Here is a 17,100-nt window from a genome sequence, read left to right as displayed (position 1 = left end):
TTCCTTTTTAGTGCTGGGATTAAAGGCATGTGACTTCCCAAGCAAAGGCATGAGATCTCAAGTGCTGGGATTAAAGGTGTGTGCCACCACTGCCTGGCTCTGTTTTCTCTCCTAGGCTGAGTCAATCTCATGTAGTCCAGGGTGGCCTTGAACTCACAGAGATCCAGATCTCTGCCTCCCAAGTGCTAAGATTAAAGGTGTGTGCCACCACTGCCTGGCTTCTATGTTTAATCTAGTGGCCTATTCTGTTCTCTGGTCTTCAGGCAAGCTTTATTTGATACACAATCTATCACCACATGAGACTGCTGGAGAAAAGCTAATTGGTCGTTACCCGGTAGTTCAGTTCTATGGGGCACTTCAAGGCAGCCCTGCCTGTAAAAGGGATCAGTTAGGAAATTCTCTGAAGCCACTGAGCAGCTGCCCAGGACCAGGGCTATGAGAGAGAGGTTGGGGCATAGAAGCCTGGTACTGCCTGACCCATTGTGGCCTTTCTTTCTGTCTCCTCTGAGATGTCCTTGGAAAGTATCCTGAATGGGAGTGATGAAGATGCCCAGGAGCCTTGGCACTCTGGCAGCAGGTGCTATGGGCCAGTTCAGAACACAGGTGGTTTGGCAGTTGGATACCAGAGGCGGAGAACGGGTCAGAAATCCTGGTGGTTCATGTAGTGGTGTGTGGTCCCCAAGGGAGGAGCATGGCTCAGGTGAGAGCCTCCTCCTCTCATTTCCCTGCAGTTATGCCCAAGTCTAGTAGTGCCCTTGGTCCTGTGGCCCAGGTGAACTCCTTTTCCAAGGGCGACTGCCCTCCCCACAGGACGTGTGTTAGCACATCAGTGCTGCTTGGCAGCCTTTGGAAGGCTGCTCAGTTAGACCTGGAAACTCTTAGCACTGGACATGGGGTTCATTGTAGTATTCTGCTCTTTCATATATCCAATTTTAGTCTCTATAAACGGAGGGTCACTTTGAGTTCTAGACTTGTGCTATAGAGTGAGAAGCTGTCTAAACAACAAGTGTATTTTTCAGGCTGAGTACAGAGTACGCTTGTAATTCCAGCTGCTTAGGAAGCCGAGGCAGGAGCATCAAGAGTTCAAGATCAGCCTAGGCAACATAGCAAGTCTCCATCTTAAAAAGAGAGAGAGAGAGAAAGATACTGTATTTTTTTCAGGGCAAGTTGGGACCTTTGAGATAAGGGATCTTACTGACAGTGAAAGGTCCAGTTCTAAAATTTGGGTTTGTTGGCCCTTGAAAACAGATTCTCCAGTGTGCTCTGAGGCTGGAGCCACATCAGGCTAGAACAGAGTGAGGACCCTCACAACCAGTGCTATATATATAGAGAGAGCTGTGTCAAAAGACAGTGGTGTCTGGGCCACCTTTGGGGAAGCCTTTTGTTCATATTTACCTATACCTCTTAGGATTTGGGGATGCCTGCAAGGTCAGGCTTCTTTCTGCTTTACCTATACCTCATCTACCCATTAACACTCCCCAGAGCTTTGAAAGAAGCCTGTGGGCAATGAGCAGAAGCCAGACTCAGCCCTAGAGTCTGGGAGTTGAGGCCATATACCCCCATTGTACAGAACAGTGCCATCCCTGTTCCTTTACATGGTTCAGTGTCTGACAAACTCAGCTTTCCCAGGGACTCTGGGGTGTAGAAAAGTAACTCACCCAGGTTAGGCAGATGCCATTTGAGCCTAGACCTAGCCAGACCTAGCTAGACCCTCATGGGCATTTTTAGATCTTTCCTCAACACCAAGGATGATGACATAAACAAGATTTATTTCTTCCTTCCATTTTTTAAAAATAAATTATTTTTATTTTCTGTGCATTGGCGTCTCATCTGTCTGTGTGTCTTTGTGAGAGAACTGGAGTTACAGAAGGTTGTGAGCTGCCATGTGGGTGCTGGGAATTGAACTGGGTCCTCTGGAAGAGCAGCCAGTGCTCTTACCTGCCCAGCCGTCTCTCCAGTCCGAAACCCCCTTTTTTATATAGGTGCTGACTATGTCCTCCCTTGCCCTACCCATGGCTTCTAGTTGAGCCCTGGCCCTTCTCAGTGGAGGGTCCAGGAGCCTGTGGGGAGGCATACCTTACCCAGGGTCAGTAGCTACTTGCCGAGTTTTTGTTTGTTTTGTTTTTTTCTCTCCCTCTTTTACATGGTTTCCATGCAGAGCCCCCATGAAGATTCTGCCCCTTTGTTACTGTCCCTTTTCTGCTGTCAGCTACCAGAGGTTCGAGGGGGCCCTGGCCCCAGATTCCCAGTTTAGATTAATGGCCATGGGAGGAGTGTGACCGCAGAGTGCTGTCTGTGATGGACATGTTCTCGTTACCTCACAGCATCTACTGAAGGGAAACAAACCTCTCCTGATCTCCTGTTAGTCGGTGTTGATCTGTTGCCCACCGTGGTTCTGTCAGGTTTTTAAAGACAGTCAGGGTTATAGAGAAAGCACGTCTGCCGGACCTCTGGATGGACTGTCTCAGCACTGGTGACTACCCTTTGGGCAGCCCTACTATTGATGTCCCACATAAGGCTTGCCAGTCTTCTTAGAGCCTGAGGCTTAGGAACCCCCTGGCCAGCCCGCCCGCCCAGCACATTCCTTTCCACAACAGGCCCTGAGGGTGCAGTTCTGAGAGCCACTGGCCATGGCTCTTGAGTGCTGTGTGCTCTATAAGGCCTGTGGACACCGAGGAACAGAGCGGGCCTGGGTCTTCTGCTAGGGGGCCTGTCAAGCTGTTTGTTGAGAGAGGTGGATGGTGACCCTGGCTTGTCACTGCAGGGCAAAAGGGAGCTAGAAGTCAAGAGCACCCAGGTGTGATTACTAAGCTAGTGCTCAAGGTGGTAGGAGGAAAGAACCTTACTGGAAACATTTCCTGGGGATTGTATCTCAGGCACAGTCCCACTGAATTATGCCATCCCCGAAAGAAATTCACTGAGTGAACTCAGGAGCTGAGTGGAAGAGTTGGGATTCCGACTCAAACGCTGAGGTGGTAAGATCATTTCAACCCGTGAGTTTGAGATCAGCCAGGGCAACATCGTGAGACCCCAACCGAAATAAAATCAAGTCCTCTGACCCCAAAGTCCATTGTTGAGTGGGATGTGGGAAAAGAAATGGTTTGAAGGCCCAGGCTCAGGCTAGCTTTGTGGGTAAGGCATAGGCTGGCCCCTTTGTATGGGCAGCGTTGGACTGAGACCTAGTGGGCACAGCCTAGGCCCTCTTCCAGGGTTTTGACCCAATACGCTGATGATGTGGTTTGGCAGTACTCTTTTCCACTGTCAGTTACTTTAAGAAGAAAGCCCTTGGTGTGTTCTGGTGGATGGGCATGGCATGGGTGGGCTCCCAGAGCAGTCATGCTGGAGTCCTGGCACTCCCACAGAGAATCTCTCACCTCTGGGATATCCCATGCGTGGTTTCTGGGGATGCCAAGACAATGAACCACTTCCTCAGCCACCCTGTACTTATGTGTTCGGTCTTCCCGTTTTGATGATGAGTCAGGGGAAATGGGTGGTACTGGGATTCCTAAACTGTACACATGGAGCCTCCTGGGCTGAATGTAGCTTGCCCTTCCTATGTGTTACTGACATCTGATAATACCTGATGTGTGGCAGGGCACCCTGACATTGGCTTTTCTGTTAGGGTGTCCATGTGATCAGTTCCCTTTGAGAGCAGCAATACCTAATTTCTTTGGAGAAGGAGGAATTCTGTTAGAGTGTTGTCCCTATTTTCACAGCCCCAGCCCATCTTTCTGAATCAGACCTAATTGGACGGGACTCCCTGCAGAGCTTGACCCATACAGTAGTGCCCACCTGCCCTCTATGACCCTTGTGTCCCGCTGTCCTTTGAAGCAGCTGTCTCAAAGGACAGTCTTTGTTTTGTTTTGTGGTGCTAGGTATCAAACCCGGAAGGGTTTCAAGCATGTTAGGCAATCGGTCTACACTGACCTTCATGTCTGTGGTCTTGTAGTGGGAATGGCAAATCTCATTACCAGACGCATACCCACTTTATACCAGCCTCACCCAGAGGAGGATGAGTGTGCATGCTGTTGGCTCAGGGCATGAGTGGCAGAAAGGGTACTAGTCTTAAGGAGAGGGTGCTGGGTAGGAGGGGGCTTACTTAGGCATGACTTCTGGTCCCCTAAATAGGAAGGGGACTTAGCACCACCATAGATGACTCTCGAGCTTCTAGGGACATTGCATCCTCTGCCTTGTTTCATAGATGAGGAATGGAGAACCAGAGGAATGAATCTGTTTGCTGGAGCAGAGTCATGTCTGCCACCTGACTGTAGGTCTCTTTCCAAAGTGCAAAAACAACTTCGTTGATAGTCTCTATATGTGGAGCCTCATGTGTGCCAGACAGACACTCTACCACTGAGCTCCACTCTCAGTCCTATTAAACATTCTTTGAGCACCTACATGACCCAGATGTTAGGTTGTGTGGTCAGAAGGATGCTCAGTAGGGTTACTGTACTCAGACAACTTCGATAGAGAACCTATCTCTGACCAGCTTGACCCACTGACCTCTGGAAGGACAAATGGGTGCCAGGACTCAGGCACGGGTGTTCCTCGAGGCTCTGTATCTTTCAGCTCTGCTCCCTGCTTATTAGCTTTAGGCTCCTAAACTGACCTTCTCTATGAGGGTAGAACAGTGGCTGGGAAGGATTTTGAGAGCTGCTATCCTCCTAACTACCCGTGGAAATTTGTTTTGCTCCGATGAAGTAATTGTATTCCCTTCACCCAAAATGTCTTTCCCTCTGATCTTGGCAAGTAGAGCTCTGCTCAGTGTGTGAGTGTTTGCCTGGGTATGTGCTGTGTGTGCGGCACATGCATGCAGTGCCAGAAGGGCACTGGATCTCACTGCAACTGGAGCCAGAGAGCATTGTTAGCTGCCATTTGGGTGCTGACAATTGAACCCAGGTCCTCTGGAAGAGTGGCCAGTGCTCTTAACCACTGAGCCATCTCTCCAGTCTCTACCAGGTATTTCTTACTTACTTGATTGTTTACTTACATGTCATCAGTCTTCTCTGTTCCTTCCACATTCCACATCACTCCTTGCAAACTCCCAGGAGTAGACTTTTGTTAATTATTCAGTGGCAGAGGGGATGGCACCTTGCCCTTTCCGAAAGGAAAGTCCCGTGCTGTCTCTGAACCACCCTGCTGCTGCAGCTGCTATTCCTGAGGAAATACATAATATTCTGGGGTTTAAAAATATCTTATTTATAGCCAGGTGGTGGTGGCACATGCCTTTAATCCCAACACTCAGGGAGGCAGAGGCAGGTGGTTTTCTGAGTTTGAGGCCAGCCTGGTCTACAGAGTGAGTTCCAGGACAGCCAGAGCTACACAGAGAAACCCTGTCTCAAAAAAAAAAAACAAAAAACCTTATTTATTTTTATTTTATGTATATGAGTGTTTCCCTACATGTGTATATGTATCATGTGTACAGTGCCAGGAGAGGGGAAAAGATCCTTGGAACTTGAGTTACAGCAATTGTGAGCTGCTTTGTGGGTACTGGGAACCAAATCTGGGTCCTCTGCAAGAGCAACAAGTTATCTCAACCGCTGAGCCATCTCACCAGTCCCCCACTTCTTTATTATTGTTATTATTTGAGACAGTGTTTCACTGTGTAGCCAGCCTGGCTGGCCTGGAACTCTTAAATAGACCAGGCAGGCCTAGAATTCAGAGATCCACCTACCTTTCTGCCTCTGAAGTGCTGGGATTAAAGGCCTGCACCACCACATTTGGCAACATTCTGTTGTCTTGGTGGTAACACAGCTGTATATACATTTGCTGAAGTTAATTTGAATTGTACTGCTCAGATGGAAGAGGAGCCAGGAGTATAATCAGTATTATAATATGCTTAGTACAGGTGAGACCTTGGGTTCAATGGCCATCACACAAAAAGAAAAAAAATGCCAAGGAAGGATTTTGTCAGATGAGGTTGAAGCAGTGGAATCTTAAGCTTGAGGCTAGCATAGACAATTTAGACCCTGTCTTAAAATACAATATAAATTAATCCCAGCACTCAGGCAGAGCCAGACGGGTTTCTGGGAGTTCGAGGCCAGCTTGGTCTATAGAGTGAGTTCTAGGACAGCCAGGGCTGTTACATAGAGAAACCCTGTCTCAACAAAACAAAACAAACAAACAAAAAGACCACCACCACCAAAAACTAAATAAATAAATCCATAGAAATAAAATGTAGAAAAAGAATTAGTAGAGCTAAATGTTGAAATGCCTGCCTAGCATTCCTAAGAACCTTAGTTCAATCTCTAGTTTCACCAAAAAGAAAAGACTAAATTATTCCCAGTTAAAACACTTATATATATTTTTAACAGCTGAGCATGCTGGTACTCTCCTGGAATCCTAGCACATGGGAAATGGAGGCAGGAAGATCAGAAGTTCAAGACTAGCTTCAGCTACATAGTGAGTTTGAGGCTATTGTGGACATCATGAGATACTGTCTGAAAAACAAAAACAGTGTAACAACCCACCAGGATAGACTTAAGTTCTAGCCTCCTTCATGAGGCTTCCCCTTTTGCATTTGTTTTCTAGTGAGTCCTTTCCAGGTTTTGGTTCCTGCCTCAGCTCCTCAGAGGTGATGATCTGGTAGATCTGTCAGAATGTGTGTGCAGCTCAGCAAGACCATGTCCATAGGCAGCTCTGTGAAAGACCAAACTCCTGAGTGCTGGCTAAGGTGGAGCCTGGGAGTATAACAGACCTTCAGAGCCGTCTATCAAGTACATTGCTCTCAGCTATTGCTGCTCTCTTCCCCACAGGTTGGGACAAACATTCCTATGGTTACCATGGCGATGATGGGCATTCCTTCTGCTCCTCGGGAACGGGTCAGCCCTACGGTCCCACATTCACCACAGGGGATGTGATCGGCTGTTGTGTCAACCTCATCAATGGCACCTGCTTCTACACCAAGAATGGCCATAGCCTGGGTAGGTGCATAGGAGACCTTGGAGGGTCTAGCCTGTGGAGCCACTTTGGTTGATGAGAAACTCAAAGGCAGGCCTTGAAGTCAAAGTAGTATCATGGAGCCTCTGTACAGCTCTGGGGAACTGCAGTCCTTTCCAGCCGTTGGAACCCTTTCAGGTGAATGGAAGGCAATAAGGAATGCCCACTGCTAACCCGTCCCTTCAGCAGCATTATTGGATAAGCCCAGGTGGTTGCTGAGAGTGGAGCCGTGTTCTTGTCATGATCCTGTCTTGTCTTGTGTGTAGTTCCTGATAGAGAAAAAGTTTGGGGACCCTGAGTTTAGTTATCAGTGATTATGGTTTAGATCAGGGTTTGCATGTCTATAACGTGGCCCAGGCTTTGGCCAGTTCTTCTGATAGTGGGGTACTGAAAGTAACGGTGAGGGCTGCCAGACAGAAGGTAAAGAGACAGGGACGAGTAAAGTAGGGACGGAACTCTGGCCTGCTCATGGTTAACAAGAAGCAGCATTGACAGAATTACAAAGGAAAATTCAGAGAGAATGGGAAGAATGGGCTGGAGAAAGGGCCAGGAGAAAAGGCAGGTATCCGGAGGTTAACCTCTAGTGATGGGTCTGAGAAATGGGAGTGGAGGTCCAGCAGGATAGATGGGGTGGGTGCACTTGCAAGAAGAGGAAATTGAGGAAGGAGCTGGACTAGTCGAGTGAAGGAATACAGCAGTGGGAAAGTTGGGGGTCTGATGCGCTCCTTCAAAGGAGCTGTTCTCTACATGTATAGAAACTCAACTTTAGAACTTGAGCTGGATGTGATGGTGAATGCCTGTAATTCCAGCACTAGAGGGACGGGGGCAGGAAGAGCAGAAGTTCAAGGCTGTCCTCAGCTGTACAAAGGGTTTGAGACCAGTCTAGACTATAAGAGCACTATACAAACAAAACCGGGTTTGGGGGAGGAAAGAGAAAGAACATGCCAGATGTGACATATGCCTGAAATCTCAGCATTAAGGAGCTGAGGCAAGATGGTTTCTATGAGCTAAAGGCCAGCCTGAGTTATGTAACTACTCAAGGTTGTCCTGTGACTTCCACACGTGCTGTGGCATATGTGTGCCCCTATTCAAATGAATACATACGTACACAAGATAAAGGGACTAGTAAATGGCCACACTGTCCCAACTTGGTCCTTACCTGCTGGGTTTGCCTGCCTTGCAAGGGCCTCTGCTCTGACCATACCCTGCTTCTCCCGAGAAGAGGACCTGTAGCACCTTACTAACCAGACCACCAAGCTTTGCAGAAATGGAAACTGGGTGCCCTGCTTCTGCTGACTTTTGGGGCAGTAAATATCTGGCTACTGTTCCTACACTGTATGTGTAGGTGGAGTTTTCCTGTTCCAGCAGCTGCTCTCAACCACTCAGAGCCTTAATATTAATAATAAATGCTCAGCCAATAGCTCAGGCTTGTTACTAGCTAACTCTTACATTTTAAATTAACCCAAATTTCTTATCTATGCTTTACCATGTGGCTTAGTACCTTTTCTCAGTACAACATGTCCATCTTGCTTCTCTCAGTATCTGCTTGAGACTCTTGACTCCACCCTTCTCTCCTCCCAGCATTCTGAGTTTGGCTCTCCCACCTAACCTTATCTTGTTCAGCTACTGGCCAGTCAGCTGCTTTATTAAACCAATCATAGTGACATATATTCACACAGTGTAAAGGAATATTCCACATGAGTGGTTTTTCTAGGAGATGAGCCAGCCAGAATCAAGATCCCTAAGGTAATTAGGTTTGCTATTGACTGGGGATATGCAACTAAGAGCCAGCATTCTTCAGCCATTCTTCGTACACCACAGCCTAGAGCAAGCAGGAAAGGAAGATGGGTGATTGAGAACATGTCACAGAGGCAGAGCTTCCCCTGGTGCACATCTGGAGGAACTCCTGACCATCACCTAGGAGCAGTCGCTGGTGTCCCACTGGCAAGATCTCAGGAAGGTTCTTTGCTCCTCACTCTGCTTTTTGACGCCAGCTGTTTCCTCACTTTGGGTTCATCTGCTGCCAGAATCCAAGGGCTCTGGTTGTATGCTCTCATTGTGTGTCCTTTCACTGTCTGTCTGCCGTCAGGCTCGGTCCTACCCCTTCATGTGCTTGCCTTTCATATCCCTGTAGCCTGTCCATCCTGCTTACAGCATGGTGTCTGTTGTGGGTATAAGGCTGGGAGACTGCCATGCTGTCCCTGTAGTACCTGTGTGCTTAGTGCCTCCTTTGGGCCCTGTAGATGTGTGCTAGGACCACCAAAGGGCCTCAGACTCTTTGCTAGCTGGTCACCCAGGCCATTTTTGGTATTCATCTGCCTAGTGAATTCTTTTTATGGACTCTGTGCAAGACTTACTCTACGTGTTTAATTAAACTTGATGTGGTAGTACATTGCCTATTTTTTCTATCCTTTAAAAAAGCTTCTATGGTCTTATTTCTTAATATTTGATGTTAATTTCAAACTTCTGTTAACCCAAAGTATGATAAACAAGTACCATTTAATGAAGATATTCATTAACATATTAGAAGAGGAAAAAGCCAAGATTTGAGTTCTGTGTGTAGTTAAGCTTGCCTAGATAGACAGCAAGCATTAAAAACCAGTTGTGTGGTCTGAAGATGTAGTCCAGTGGTAGAGCATTTGCCTAGATTCTTCAAGATACGAAGTTCAATCCTTAGTATCACAAAATAAGGCAAAATAAATACAAAAAAGCCAAAGAAAGAGGCAGTTAAGCTCTGTCAGGTTGCTCAGGCTGTAATCTCAACTTCTTGAGGCAGGGGTCTTGAAAGCTTAGGGCCAGCTAGGGCATCTTAATAAGAATCTGTCCTAAAATTAAAAAATGAAAAGAGCTGATGGAATACTTGCCTGGCCTAGTCAAGGCCCTGGCTTCCATCCTTAATATTGGCGGGGAGAAAGAATCAAGTATGTTAGCTTGAAGCTCATGTTTTACCATCTGGTCCACAAGTATATTTTTGAGACCTAACTGAAAATTAATATGTCCTGTCTTTTACATTTTCTGGATCATGGAATTTCATGAAGTTTGAGTGATAGATATTTGGTGAATCTTCCCATGTCATGTGCCATCTTATTATTATTTTTTAAAGATTTATTTATTTATTATGTAGACAGGAGAGGGTGCCAGATCTCATTACAGATGGTTGTGAGCCACCATGTGGGTGCTGGGAATTGAACCCAGGACCTCTGGAAGAGCAGTCAGTGCTCTTAACCTCTGAGCTATCTCTCCAGCCCCACCATCTTATTATTATTAATATGCTTCAGCTCTAATCCCTTACACTTTAGGGAATTAGAATTACATATCCTACTTCTGGCCTGCCTGGGTCTTTTCTTTGTCATAGCACTCAAGCCCTGTGTGCCATCATTCGGTATCTCTTGCTGTGTTCAGGGGCACTTGGAGGGCCAGTTGGCTTATAGCTGTTTCCCCAGTCCTGTTACTGGACCTGGCTCCTCAACAGCTATTTATAAAATGGTAGAGACAGAGGACTGATATCTGGTCCACATGTGGTCTGTGCGCTTGTAGATTGTTCTTCATGTGGTCCTGTACTGTCCCATATGGTCTTCTGTTCTCAGCTTCAGGGACCCCAGACCCTGTTCGATCCAGGGTTCTTCTTATCAGCAAGTCTGGCTATCTTGTTTGCCTGGCCTTTCTTCCTGTGGGTCTACACAAATCTTACTGTCCTAGTAGCTTTGGTGAGGCTCACAGGGCCTCAACAGGGAGCAGTGTTTCCTCCCACAGTGCAGTAGAGATTAGTTCTTTTCCTTGTTGTCCTGAAAGCCCTTCGAGGATTTGTCTTTCCTGGTGCTGTTGTGAGGCAGAGTTGGGCAGGTCTGAGTGCGTCAGCCTCTGTCCAGAGTGTGGCAGTTTTCCCACTGTGGAGCCCCCTGTAGCCAGCTTGTACTAGACCCCGTGGTGTGTGAAGCAGCTTTCACAGACTGTCTCATTTTTGTTTGCTTGTTTCTTTTTTTCCCTTGAGGTAAATTAAAGGGTTAGTATTACCCTTTCTTCAGATAGATGGTCTAGAGCACTTTGGGTAACTTGCCACGGGTCACATGGCAGTAACTGAGATCAGGAGTCCCCCTTTTAATGTCCTCTGAGCATCTTTCGAAGCCCGGGAGTGAGTAACATCTTAGATCTCCAAGATCTGCAAGGGCAGCTTAATGAGGGACTTCTGGTGCTGTGACTCTGACCCTATATGTGAGGCTCACAAGTGGCCTTAGGCCAGTGGAGCATAATAAGGTTTTTGACTTTCACTCATTGAAGAGCAAAGTAGCTGTGCGAAGAATGTTTTATCTCTCTTTACCTTGGGTTTTAGTCTGTGAACTAGTGTGAGAAATAATGTACACTTGCTAAGGCTGTCATCAGACTTCACTGTGCTGTTTGCCAAGTTTCTGTTTCCTTCTGGATGAGGGTTCAGAAAGTCCTTTGGGACCTTCAAGGAGTCAGTGGTTTGAATACCCCTAACGCCAAAAGCTGAGGAGTTCCAAGATGATGACAGACTATCTAAAAACGTGGTCTGTGAGGTCTTGGAAGAGACTTCCTTGGCTCTCACATTCTGATGCACTACTCTAAGGATATTGCTCAGGTCTCCTGATAAGTTTGGGGTTGCATGACCTCCTCCCTTACTGCAGCTCAAAAGTGAAGTCTCTAGAGATGGTTTTCCCACTCCTGCCGGAGGGTTTGCAGATGCACATTGTCAGCCAGCGCTTGGATAGTAAGATAATAAGGAGCTTCTGAGGACTTGGAACCAGACAAGCAGCTGCCACCCTCCCTGCCTGCCCTTCTCTGTCAACTTGGACTGTTAGACTCAGACTAGGACTGTGCAGGTCCACCACTACTGACATCTCAGTGACCAGAGCAAGGCCTTTAACCTCGGACGCTTCTTTACCTTGCCTGTAAATGGGAGAATGAAGAGAATGCCTGGTCCAAGGAATTGACATGAGGAGTGGATCAGGTAATAGATGATGCAGGGTGAGAGCACACAGTAGGTTTCTATGAAGACCTTTTAGATCAAAAGGCTTGAACAGCTTTAGGTGATACATTACTAGGTAGAAAAACTATAGGCAATTAATTACCTAAGGTTCTGGTTTCCCTTTTGGTTGGATTATCCAGCAAGAGGAGGGCCCAGGCCTAAAACTACCAGGGCCTAGTACATGTTTGGCCACCATCTGCATCTCGAGTTCACAGAGGCATGGAGACCAAGGCATCCATCCCTATCTAATGGCCTAATCATTGTCCTTTCCTCCCTGCAGGTATAGCCTTCACAGATCTCCCGGTAAGTACTACTAATGGGTCTTCCTCCTCCTGGGCTGTTGGGCTGCCTGGGGTGGGTGGTGGTACCTGCAAGTGCAGGCTGTGGAGTCTGGCCCTTTCCCCAAGCAGGGATGTGTGATGTGCTGCCAGCTTGAGGGTGCCAGTAGGGGTTACCTGCTGGCCGTCCTCTCTTCAGCAAGGCCTGGTCTTCCTCCACGTCTCTTAGCAGGTGACAGAAATTTGTGTCATTTTCTAAGGCAGTTGTGGTGGGTGGGGATAAGGGAAAGGTGGTAGAATGAGGGTAACCCCATGACACAGGCTGATCTGAATCAGATACCCGTGACTTCCAGCCAGTGAACTGGGGTGTGGCATATAGAGATTGCTCCTGAACTTTTAGGAACCAGGTCCTTATACAGACCCATCAGAGATCCCTGAGGAAAGCCAGCACGCCTGGAAACTTAGAATGCTACCATTCAGGGTTCCCCTAAGCCTGGGAGATGAGTTGTAGAGGCTTTTCTCTCCTTAGAAAGGGATGGGGTTTCCTGTCAGCTTAGTTTGGGGCTCTCGGTCCCATTACTTTACTGAGTGGTTCAGGCATTGTCATATGCAGGGCCTTCACCCAAAGTGTTGGGAGCCTGCATGGGTCTGTGTGCCCTGGCTGGTTCTGAGAAGGACAAGTTTCTTGACTTTGGTGGCTGCTTTAGGATCCTGGGTATCCCACTTTGCCCCGAGAAGTGTATTTGTGATCTGAGGGGCCTCTGAATCTTAACTGCAGTACCCACAGTCATGTTTGAAATTCCTGTCTATGTATCAGAATCCTTCTTCCTACCTGGAGGCCCCAACAAAGGGGCTGTTGTCCTAGGCAAAGGGAGCAGACTTAGAAGAATTCTGACTCTGGCTGGGGAAGCATCTAGGTATGGAGACATGACATGAAGTGAACAGACGTGAGTGTGGACAGTTTGCTGTCACGTGCTGGAAAGACTGGGAGATGTCCCTGTGGGCTTTGCCTGCGGTGTAGAAGATGGAAGAAAAGAAGGGAAGTAGAGTCTGTGGGTTTAGACCCCCTGGTGGGCTGAACCCCATGTGCCCAGAAACATAGGAAGTACTTGTCAATGACTGAGAGTGCAAGGTGAGAGGGCTCGAGGGAGTCAGAGGTGGTGGGGCACACCTGAAATCCTAGCATTTAGGAGGTGGAGGCAGCAGGGCCAGTTCAAGGTCATCAATTACATAGTGAGTTCGAGGCCAAAAGGGCTATGTGAGACCCTACCACCACCACCACCCCCCCCCCCACACACACACACAGGGTTTCTCTGTGTAGCTTTGGAGCCTGTCCGGGATCTCACTTTGTAGACTAGACTGGCCTCAAACTCACAGAGATCAACTTGAGAGACCCTTTCTTTAAAAAAAAAAAAAAAAAAAAAAAAAAGTAGATGGGGTTCCTGGGGAAATAGTGTCTAGTGGCATGGGGAGGAGGTGGGTGAAGCTTTGGGCATTGGCATTAGGAGCCACAGGAGGCACTGAATGAGGGAGGACGTGACCTGACTAGATCTAGTCATGGAAGTGGGTAGTATAAGCAGAGAGCTCCATACATCACTGGCCAGAAGGCCTCTGCTGAGTAAGCCTTTCACAGGAAGAGGAGCGGCCCCCTCTCCATTACCAGCTCTAGAAGCGATTCACCAAATCCTTTGGCTATTCTATGTTCCTCATTTCTTATGTCACCCCATCCCCTCACGGACCTTTTCTTGGTGGCCAAGGCCATCCTTGGCCCTGCATCTCTTTCTGGGAGAAGCCATAGGCCACCCCGTAGCACGTTTTTATTAGTATGTGTGTGGTGGTGTGCAGTCCTGGATGCTACTGTGTACCTTGGCCAGAGGCCCTGGGGACACAGTGGCCTTTGATGCAGAACAGAAGACTTTCCATGCTGAGCCGTGCTTGCATTTCTTTTTCTTCTCACTTGAAGCTTTTGGTGTAGTTTTTCTGCTAGGGAGGTAGACAGAATGCGATCGATCCCTGCTGCCTCTGGCATGCTGCTCTCTTCTAGGGAATCATGGAAGTAAAGAGAAGCCCTGCAGCCCTGCTGCTCTCAGGGGCTTGACTGACATTCATTCTCCTCCTCAGGCCAACCTCTACCCCACCGTAGGCCTGCAGACTCCTGGGGAGATTGTGGATGCCAACTTTGGGCAGCAGCCCTTCCTGTTCGACATTGAGGACTATATGCGGGAATGGCGTGCCAAAGTCCAGGGCACCGTCCACGGCTTCCCCATCAGTGCCCGGCTTGGCGAGTGGCAGGCGGTGCTGCAGAAGTGAGTGTTGTCCCCTCTCCCCTAGGCCTCATGGTGCTGTAGGCCTATGCAGTCCTGCAGATGCTGCTAACAATTCCAGCTGCTGCTCCCTCTCATCAGCGGCTGTCTCCCTCTTTGTACTTCGGAGCTGCTCCTAGTTAACCTTGCTGGGACTAGAGGGAAGACTCGGTGGTTCAGAGCACACGGTACTCTTGTAGAAGACCTGAGTTCAGTGCCCAGCACCCGTGTCAGGGGCCTCCCAACCACTTGTAACTCCAGCTCCAGGAGATCTGACATCTCCAGCCTCTCAGTCACACAAACCCACACATACACTGAAGACATACATACAATTAAAAATAACAGGTTAAAAAAACAAACCTTCCCCTCAGGCAGCTCACAAGGCTCCTGTGTGTAAGATCACCAGCACAGGGCAGGTGTGGTGGTGCACGCCTTTAGTCTCAGCAGTCGGGAGGCAGAGGCAAGCAGATTTCTCAGTTTGAGGCCAGCCTGGGCTACAGAGCAAGTTCCAGGATAGCCAGGATTACATAGAGAAGCCCTGTCTCAAAAAAAAACCATTAAAAATAAAATCTAGCCGGGCGGTGGTGGCGCACGCCTTTAATCCCAGCACTCGGGAGGCAGAGCCAGGCGGATCTCTGTGAGTTCGAGGCCTGCCTGGGCTACCAAGTGAGCTCCAGGAAAGGCGCAAAGCTACGCAGAGAAACCCTGTCTCGAAAAACCAAAATAAATAAATAAATAAATAAATAAAAATAAAATCTATATTGCCATACTTTGGCTTGAGATCACTTCCCAGGGTCAGCATCCAGCTAAGTATCCCTGTGTCCGTGGCAGAGCGGTATCAGGAAGTCTTCCTTAGGATCAGCCTTGGCTAGTTAATGTCTGAATTGTCTTGGAAGCCAGTGTTGCTGAGATCTAACAGGGGCCCAAGTTTGGGTCTTTATTTCCCTAGCCAACTGCATACCTGGGTAAAGCAGTGACCATTACTCATCCACCTGTTAGGAGGTGGATGTGAGCTTGGCTCCCAAGGGTAGGGAAGGGCTTGGCTTCTGCTAACCTTGATCATTGTTCTGCAAAGGCACCAGGGGGCCAGGGATAGAAGTGGGTTCTCATCCAGTCTCAGTTGGTCTCTAACCCCCACCTCCCCAAACCCTCACCCTGGCCTTTCTCCTTAGTTCTCTTTCTCTTGTGTTACTGGAAATTGAACTGAGAGCTTTGTGTATGCTAGGAAAGCACTATCACAGAGCCACATCCCCAGTATTCAGCCTTCTTTTCTTGAGGGATTGACTAAGGTAGACTCAAGGAAGGGCTGAGATACAGGTAGCCAGACCTGGGAATAACAGCATAACTATCTCTGGTTTCCAGCCCAGCAGCTGAGAAGTGCTTCCTTAAAGGCCAGAGCAAAACCATTCTCCACAATATACTTGCTGGTTGGGCAGGAGAAGAGGTGGAGTTACTTTCAGGGTCGGGCACAGCACATGGATGTTTTGTTTATGTGTATGTATCCATGGTGCCTGTATGTGTCCTATGCAGCATTTGCCAAGACCTGCGTATAACTTGTGTTCTGTTATTCACATAGCTTTATTTTATAAAATTGGAAGTGGCTAGGTTATGTTAGAGATAGATTTGTCACAGCTTCATGTCTGACTGGCTTCCCCTGGTGAGACTCAGGTATTATTATTCTCCCCTTCCCTCCTCCCTCTGTGACCGCAGTAGAACCCAGGTCCTCATACATGCTAGGCAGCCAAGTACTGCTGACCTGAATCCCCAGCCCCTGTTTCTTTTGCTGGGATAAGTAACCCTTTCATAATAAAGAAATTTACATATATACAGGGCTAGAGAGATGGCTAAGAGGTTAAGAGTACTTGCTGCTCTTGTAGAGAACTGTGTTCGGTTCCCAGAATCCACATACAGCTCACAACCATTTGTAACTCTAGTTCCACAGGATTTGATACTCTTCTGTATTAATCAGGTACCAGGCATACACACAGTACATATGCATACATGAAGGCAAACACTCAAATACATACAATAATAATAATAATAATAAAAATAAAATAAGTGCTTAAAATTACTTCCTTAGTGTCCTCTAGAGCAGTGTTTTTTGTTTTGTTTTTTCAAGACAAGGTTTCTCTGTGTAGCCCTGCCTGTCTCAGAACTCACTCTGTAGACCAGGTTGACCTCGAACTCAGAGATCCACCTGCTTCTGCCTCCTGAGTGCTGGGATTAAAGGCGTGCACCACCACTGACCGGCTAAACAGTATTCTTAAGTCAAAGAAGCTATATTTTATTTACTGATTTTTATTTTCTATGAATTAGTGCTTTGCCTGCAGTTGTATTATGTGCGTTTTGTGTGTGTGTCTGGTACTTGTGGAGACCAGCAGAGGGCATTTGATCCCCTTGACCTGGAGTTACAGATGATTCTGAGCCACTATGTGAGCGCTGGGAACCAAACCCAGGTACTCTGCAAGAGCAGTCAGTGCTCTTAAACCACTGAGCCGTCTCTCCAGCCCCAAGAAAGTACTTTTTTTTTGGTTTTTCGAGACAGGGTTTCTCTGTGTAGCTTTGCGCCTTTCCTGGAACTCACTTGGTAGCC

At 47.8% G+C, this 17,100-nt stretch overlaps 1 protein-coding gene across 4 annotated transcripts in view; it reads left to right on the top strand.

Moving 5' to 3' along the window:
* The window catches only part of Ranbp10 (RAN binding protein 10), a 61,996-nt gene that overhangs the window by 35,797 nt on the left and 9,099 nt on the right, over positions 1–17,100 (top strand). For 2 of the 4 annotated variants that reach the window (XM_028854261.2, XM_037206228.1), the window contains 3 exons: positions 6,756–6,923; positions 12,207–12,229; positions 14,326–14,510. In XM_028854261.2, the coding sequence (XP_028710094.1) occupies positions 6,756–6,923; positions 12,207–12,229; positions 14,326–14,510 (376 nt within the window). The remainder of the gene's footprint in view (positions 1–6,755; positions 6,924–12,206; positions 12,230–14,325; positions 14,511–17,100) is intronic. The other 2 variants (XM_037206230.1, XM_037206231.1) reach the window with 1 other exon arrangement.

This window comes from Peromyscus leucopus, chromosome 5, assembly GCF_004664715.2.
Source record: "Peromyscus leucopus breed LL Stock chromosome 5, UCI_PerLeu_2.1, whole genome shotgun sequence".
Taxonomy (NCBI): Eukaryota; Metazoa; Chordata; class Mammalia; order Rodentia; family Cricetidae; genus Peromyscus; species Peromyscus leucopus.
This window is presented reverse-complemented; position numbering and strand designations above follow the sequence as displayed.